This window comes from Meleagris gallopavo, chromosome 4, assembly GCF_000146605.3.
Source record: "Meleagris gallopavo isolate NT-WF06-2002-E0010 breed Aviagen turkey brand Nicholas breeding stock chromosome 4, Turkey_5.1, whole genome shotgun sequence".
Taxonomy (NCBI): Eukaryota; Metazoa; Chordata; class Aves; order Galliformes; family Phasianidae; genus Meleagris; species Meleagris gallopavo.
In genome coordinates this window covers 44,458,360-44,466,294 of record NC_015014.2, presented here as the reverse complement: position 1 = coordinate 44,466,294, position 7,935 = coordinate 44,458,360, and the positions used below count along the sequence as shown (strand labels likewise).

At 41.4% G+C, this 7,935-nt stretch overlaps 1 protein-coding gene across 1 annotated transcript in view; it reads right to left on the bottom strand.

Annotated features, from left to right (window-relative positions):
* Window positions 1-332: 332 nt before the first annotated feature.
* The window catches only part of LOC104910766 (myotubularin-related protein 7-like), a 16,981-nt gene continuing 9,378 nt past the window's right edge, over window positions 333-7,935 (bottom strand). Inside the window, exon 7 of the mRNA XM_031553277.1 lies at window positions 333-515. Within this exon, the coding sequence (XP_031409137.1) occupies window positions 333-515 (183 nt within the window). The remainder of the gene's footprint in view (window positions 516-7,935) is intronic.

Here is a 7,935-nt window from a genome sequence, read left to right as displayed (position 1 = left end):
CCGCAGCACCCCCACCCCGGGGCAGCCGGGTGGGCTGCAGCACAGAACGGCCCTACAGCCGCAGCTCTGCCCTCCGCGAGGCTGCTCCCGCCCGGACCCACCTTGGGCATCCGGATGTGCTCCATGGCGGCGGCGGCCGGCCCGGCTCCTCACGTCAGGCGGGCAGCCATGCGCACCTGGGCTCGTGCCGGCCTTTCATATATATATGTACATATATTTATATATAATATATTAATTTTTCCCTGCGCTTTCTGGCGCAGATAGGGATTTAAAAAAAAAAGGGTAAAAAAAAAAGAAAAAAGAAAAAAGAACAAAAAGAAAGGAAGGGCTGTTCAGAGCAGAGGATGCGGCTGTTCGGGTGCCGGCAGGTCAGCGGCTGGCTCCACCTCCCGCAGCCGCCATGCTGCCCGGCGGCGGGGATGCTCGGCGCGGCCCAGCTCGGCTGCGTCGTTCCGGGGCACGGCGCGGGGGTCTCTTGGCAGCTCGGTGTCTGGAATTGCCCCGCTCGATGCTTTCTGTGAGAAGGACCAGAAACAGCGAGGGGAGCTCTGCCTGAGGTGGCCTCCCCCCATCTTTTCTTATTCCCTGGTTCAGTGTGTGCAGTATCTCCAAGGCAAAAACTGCGCTACATGAAACTGAAGCACAGAACTGCGTCAATCTCAAGCTCTGCATGTCTGTTTTTCAATAATTCACAATGTGCACAAGGGGAGATTTTTTGTGACACGTAATTTTCAGTCTTATGCAATAACTTTATTGTGCTATTGCTTGCCTTGCCTATACCATCAGATGTGGTACCTCCTGAGGCAAAAATAGATGTTTTAGGGCTGCTTTCCTCAGGTTACTTGGGCAGACATAGAGAACATCTCTAAGCAGCTTTTCACAAATAGGCAGTTCCGTTTTGGCTAGCCACCTCAAGGGTCAGGAATAAGTGTGAAGACGTACTGAAGCACACAAAGCCTGTGGCAAGAGAGAGCTGTGCTTCAGAGCACCAGAAGCTCCCCACACATTCTTATCTTGCTTGCAGAGAACAGAGCAAGCTTAAGCTTTTTATGTGAAAGCTAAAACTTGAGATATAAATGACTTGAGGCCACCAAAAATTTTTACTGTAAGGGAAAGGGAACAATGGTTATAATGTTACTTGCACAGATCCTGCTGATGTTTCTCTAGTCCTGTCACCTTTTTGCTAGATTGTCCAACATCATGAGTTTTTTTGTGCCAACTCTTTGGTTAGAGGAGACAGAAGCTGTGCTGTCAGGAGTGGAACATAAAAGTCATGTCTGAATTTGACTTTTCTGTTTCCTTCTGCCTCTCTTTTCACCACTTCTACCTTTTTTTTTCTCCCATAATTCAGCTGTTGGTATTGTACGGAAGTGGATAGTTTGCCCATAATCTGAGACACCATCAACTGGACGAAATCTATTCTCTACTGAGAGTTTTTATCTTTCCATTTCACTTTGGTCACCCTGACTTGATACAAGAGTTGAAGATATTTTCTATTTGAAATTTCACTGGATGGCATCCATAAAAGTGCAGGAATTACATAAAGAGTCGTTCATTCACAAGACTCAATTGGTGGCGTATTTTGCTCTCTTTTTTAGGCCTGAGCTGTAAAAATCAATTAAGAATTAACCAACCATGGAATATATTTCCTTTGTAGCTATAAACAAATGTGATTCATGTCATATATTACCATAGTTTGGCATTTGCTACTGCCAGTAAGTGAAAATGGAAGAAAGTATGGTCATCCTTTCAGTCCCTGGAGATACTTGCTTTTCCTTGTGGTTTGTTACTGCCGAGTTTAAGTCCTGCTGTTAGCACCTGATGGTGCTTCATCTCTGCTTCAATATCTGCAAAACTAAGGCATTGCTCAGAGAACACTGAAATCCTGCTGATAGCAATCAGTTGCTCTGCCTCCAGAGTTTTTTAACTGTCTTGGACAGATAAAATTATTCTTGAGCAAGTATGGCTATAAACAGAACTGGGGTTTAGACAAAAATTCTGCCTACTGCATTTGTCACAGAAAGATGCAGTAATCACAAGCTTTTAACAGTTCTCTTACATGAATAATTCTCTTTCCATCATGGATGCTGTTATCTTAACAATCCTGAAAGTAAAACTTTCTCCACAGAAGTACAGTGAGGCCAACAATGAAACATAGTACTTCATTGTCTACCATTCTGACTCAACTAAGATGTAGGGACAGGAAAATTGAATTGTTATTATTAAACAGTTTTTGATCTATCTGCTGCAACTACCAATAAAGTTCTTGATCAATGCCTGCTGAACGAAGGCCAGGTACTGAGGGCTAGAATGACACCACTGTATTTGTTTTCCATGTCCATAAGCAGGAGAGATAGGTTTCAGCCCAAGCTAGTAAAATCTGAAAGCACACATTTAACTTACAATGTACTAAAATCTCTACCATAATCAATGCAGTCACCTGAATGCTCAAACATTTTCTGTTAGTTAAGATGTGGACTTGAATCATCGTATTAGATCTGAAAGGCTTTGTAGATTTATTCGTGTTTTGCAAATATACTTTACTAGATTGCTGTTGGCTGCCTTTTAATATAATCTGCAAATTCTAAGTATAAAAGTATGTACTTATATTAATGCTTATTGTCAAGTGTGATCTACAGATGGCTTTATGAACATATAGACATACCTTAAAAACCATCACACTGAGAAGAAATAAACATGAAACTGTTGGTAAAGCAGCTTTATTTTTGGGCAGCTATATTCAATGTGACAGAATTGTCTGCCTTACAGCCTGGTATGTGGGATGAAGACATGGAGGCTGGTATCACGCCATGTTATTGTGAGCTAAAGGAAGACAGTGCTAGTTTGAGTGCAGCTTTTGGACTGTGGATAAGGAATGGAGCAAAAAGAATCCACACAGTTTCTGAAGGCATGTCACCAAAGAACTTCTGCACTTAGAGCAAGAGGTTATTTGCTGGCATCAAAGCTCTTTCCTTCAGTGAAACACAGAGTTTGCCAGGCTGGAGATGGCAGTCGGGTGTTTTCACTCACTCGACAGCAGTCAGACACTGTAGCATCAAAACTCCTGTTTCCCTTTTACCTTTTGCCTAATGACAACAGCCAAAGGTGAAATGCATGCATGTGATTTGTAGGTGTCTACAGTATTTACACCTTGGATAATCAGTACCACGATTCAGAAACAGTGTGTCTCTTTCTGTGTTTCATAACTTCTGTACTTTTAGAGGGAACATCCCAAGTTTCTCCTGGCCAATGCACTTAGACACACAAACTTCTCACTCAGTTAATCTAGCAGGAGCTGCATGTGACAAGGTAAAAACAAGTAGCTTTAACTTTATTCTTTAACTCAGCTGTTACTTGGCTTGACCTTTTAGATTTCCTTCAAGAATTACTCAAAGCAATCTTTGATTTTGCCCTGTTTTAAAATGTTCTTGCATGGTTATAAAAACAAAATTCACACAGGAAAAAATACCAGCAGTCCCCTGGAGACCCACTCAATCCTGTTATACAGATAGCCCAACTGATATACTTCTGGCCTGAGATGCAAAACAGAGAAATAAAGCAAATAAAACTCTGAAAGAGCTCGAATAGAAGTCCAGTTGCTAACATGAGGATTTCATCAGTTGAGGAAACAGTTATGGTTTTGACAAAGAACTAACATTATTTTAAATGAGAACATTTCAACAAGATCAAAACAGTTAATCCAACTACTGTAAAATGCTATGTTTTTCATAACAAAACATGTCAGCTGACAGCAGTGTTGGAGGTCAGCTGTGATATACTTGAGCTGGTGTAATTCAGACCAGAGAGGGTAAAGCAGCTAAAGGAGGAGGCCATTTAGTAATATGAATATTATAGGGTAAAAATGAAGAAAAGTACTTCTCAAGAGGGCCAGGACACAAGACAATTAAGAGTTCCTAAACTGCTGAAGAAGTGTAATACTCTTACCCCATTCTGCAAATCTGTATTCATCAATACTTCTACCTACCTGTTTTGTCAGTCAGCTCAGTGAAAAGCAATTGCTTTGTCTTGCCTTTTTCTGATCCTACGCAGGACATTGCTGTAAGGAATAGCTATACTGAGAACCTTTAAGAGAGCACCCCTCTTCCTATTAGCTGTGACTGGTACGTCTGAGCAAGTCTACTCTCAAGTTAGATCCTCAGCTACGTAGAAGAACTTGGTGAAAAAGCTGATTTTATTTATTTATTAATAACTTTCTTTTAATTAAAATCTAATATAATCTGCTAGATGTGTTTCCTCCACTCAGAAATTGAGATTTCATATTTTGCTTTACTGCAGTCAGGTATCAGCCACAAATAACCGAGTGATTGAGTTCTATTTGAGCAGAAGTATTGGGAACTATCCCAACTTACAGAGTCACCAAAGGATTTTCCAAATTGTGGTGCCTGTAATACTCTGACTACCTTTACTGTATCTCATGCAGAATCCTAGACAGGAAAAACTCATTAAGCTGATTAACACAAACAAGCAACCTAGATTCTCAGTTCTACTGAAGCATTCAACGACAAGCTCAGCAACAAGTTAGAAGAAGAAAGTAAGAGAGTAGAGCTCAAAGCAGGTCATAACTGTGTGTTTGCCAAAGCAGTATTTTTAGATAAAAAATAAATTTGTGTTATAACAGTTTTCAAAATTTATTGACTTGTGGGACTGTATTAATGGTCTGCCTAGAACATTTTTCCCAACATGAAGAAAAAGAAATGGAAATAGTATATTTGGGTCTAGAGGAAATAACAAAGAAAAATAAAAATTGGATAACAAAGGAACAGAATGCCATCATCTTATAATTACCTAAAACTATGTGTGGAAGTAGGAGCTGAACTTAATGATCCTAGTGAGTCCCTTCTACCTCAGGATATTCTGTGATTCTTTGAACATCTATGCAGAAATGAAAGTGAAATGATTCCTACCATCTTACTGACAGTCATCACAGGAAGTGATCAGAATTTGTTTTAGCTGAATTCTGCTGCTTGAAATCCTTCAGAATGAAGTAGTGATCTCTTCGCTCCTATTTATACTGTATCGCTAATGAGAGAAGCTGACACTGAGAAGTGGTCAGTGAAGTCTTTCTTATTTACATTCCGTGAAAAGGAGGTTCAGATCACACAGTCCTTTTTCAGCTACTGACAAGCAGTTTACATTTTGAGAAAAAGCAGACTAAGCAGGGGTCATAGAAACCCCAGTGTTCAGATTGAAAGAGTGTTAAGATTGAATTCCAGTGTGCTCTTCCAGAACTTGTCCAGATTATTATTTGAATTCACTTCGCTTTGTTTTCACCAGATATGTGTTTTTCAGGGTCTATTGCTACTTACTGAGTTTTGAGGGAAAAATAAATGTCGGAGTGGATTTTGAAGAAAACTGTGCTGAACTGCTTTTGACATTCCCTATCTGAAAGCTCTGTAGTATGAGTTCCTGTCTAACTCCTGTCAGTTTCCAACTCTGTGTAGTATTAGATTTATGTTCTTGATTGCTGTCAATTATTTTCATGGATTATGTATGCATGAGAAGACAGTGCTTGCTGTAATTTGTTCCTAGAGTGGAATGTCCAGAGTTTTGTTCCAAGGTACTTCTGCCAGCTGGTCACAGTCAGGATGTATGAGCTATCATGACTGGAAGGTCTACACATGTAACAAAAGGATGTAATGTTCAGAAAAAATGTGTGAGGTGAGATGAATCATTAACTACAGATAGCTACAGATATGATTATACATAACTGCTCGCTCTGAGGCTTGTGGTTTACTAACTTAGTGATTACAGTCAATGCATAAAGCATATGACTTTGCTATATTTTTCCTGCAGGCCACCTCATCAGCCACTGAGCTTTTACTACCCAGCTTGCATCTGTAATGGTTACCTATGTTTACACAAGTCTCAGAAAAAGCCCAAACATTTGCCTCTTGTCTCAATAGTTTTTCCTTGTTCTTGGTGCCCACACAGGGCAGGTATCTCAGTGGCCAGGCTCACCAGCCACCTGCTTCTTGCATGTTGTATGTCACCAAGTTATGTAAGAGTAATGCTCCAGATTCTCATACTTTCTATTCCTTCCTTGTACTTCAGATATGCCACTGCTTGCTCTGCTGTTTTGCAAGCCAGGCAACGGCACCTGTCACAACACTGTTGTCCTATGCTATCCTTAAAGATCAAAAGGTGAGTCTTGGCCTGGGTTTCATCTTGAAAATATCCTTCCTTCATGAAACTAGTGGTGGAACTGCATCATTTTAACTCAAGCCAACTGACAGTGTCGCAGATAAGGAGACTCATGCCTGCAAGACTCTATGGCTAGTCAGTGACTGCCCTTCACAACCAATATAATCCCTTGCAAGCATTTAGCTCTTTGAAAGGGTGTGAATGTCTATCTGTAAAACTGGCCATCCAATTTCTCCATTAACATGGCAGTCTCCCATGTGACCATCATGGAGGAGCTGGCTGCCTGTGGTTTGGATAGGCATACACTCTTCTGGGTAAAACACTGGCTGGACGATGAGGTTCGAAGACTTATGGTCAATGAAGTTAAATCCAGTTGATGGCCAATCACAAGTGGTATCCCCCAGGGCTTGGTACTCCTATTCAACATCTTTATTGATGATCTTGATGAGGGGATTGAGTGCACCCTCAGTAAGTTTTCAGACGACACCAAACTGAAAGGGAGTGTTGATCTGGAGAGTAAAAAGACACTACAGAGGGATCTGGATAGACTGGATCGATGGGCCAAGGTAAACTGTATGAGTTACAGTGTGGTCAAGTGTCAGGTCCTACATTTTGGTCACAACAACCCCAAGTAAACCTACAGGCTTGGGGAGAAGTGGTTGGAAAGCTGCTTGATGGAAAGGGACCTTGGTGTACCGATGGACAGTCAGCTGAATATGAGCCAGTAGTGTGCACAGGTGGCCAAGAAGGCCAATGGCATCCTGACTTGGATCAGGAATGGTGTGGTGAGCAGGACTAGGGAAGTCATCCTGCCCCTGTACTCAGCATTGGTGAGGGCTCACCTCGAGTACTGTGTTCATTTTTGGGCACCTCAGTACAGAAAGGACACTGAGGTGCTGGAGCAGGTCCAAAGAAGGGCAACAAGGCTTGTGAAGGGCTTGGAGAATATGCCCTATGAGGAGAGACTGAAGGAACTGGGGCTGTCAGTCTGGGGAAAAGGAGGCTGAGGGGAGACCTTATTGTTCTCTTCAAACACTACATAAATACACTGGCAGTGTATCCTCCCCCTAAGGAACTCCCACTGTGTTGAAGAGGCTCAGGATTCCACCTGAGAAGCTGATCTTACAACACTGAATGAGCGAAATCCAGACTTCTACTTACAGGTTTTCCAAGAGAATTCAATGCTTGATATCTGTTAGATATTTGTTTATATATTTTTTTTGTCTGTGAGAATTTATAGCTGTCGTGTCATCTAAAGGATGGAGAACACTATAGTTGGAGATGGTTAGCATAAAAAATAATAACTGAAATACATTTTGATGATCCTTTTCATAAAATCTGGTACTCTGCATGCTATGAGAGCTCTCTTGAAATTTGCTTTTAATGAGGCAGTTTGAGGCACAGGAGTTTTTTGTGTGTTTGTTCTTACTGGCAGTTGCATGCGAAGGAGCTGTTTTAACTATATGTGAATTTTCTGATCTGTATGACTTTAAGCACTGTAAACTTTTAAAGGTTTGGGGGAAGGAAGGAAACAAAGGAAGAGCTATATTTCTGATATTTTCTTCCACTCTTTCGTCTCTTGAGGTCTGTCACAGAAAGAAACAGGGGCAAGGCTGAGACCTCTTCTTCAAAATGGTTTGCTAAATTTAGCCTTATTTGGAAAAGATGCAAATGAGAATTAGGATGAAAGCCGCTATGCAGCAGGAGTCCTAACAAATGTAGCAGAGAATTGCTGGGAAGGAGTGTACCAAAGCAACTTCCAAGCTGTATTAA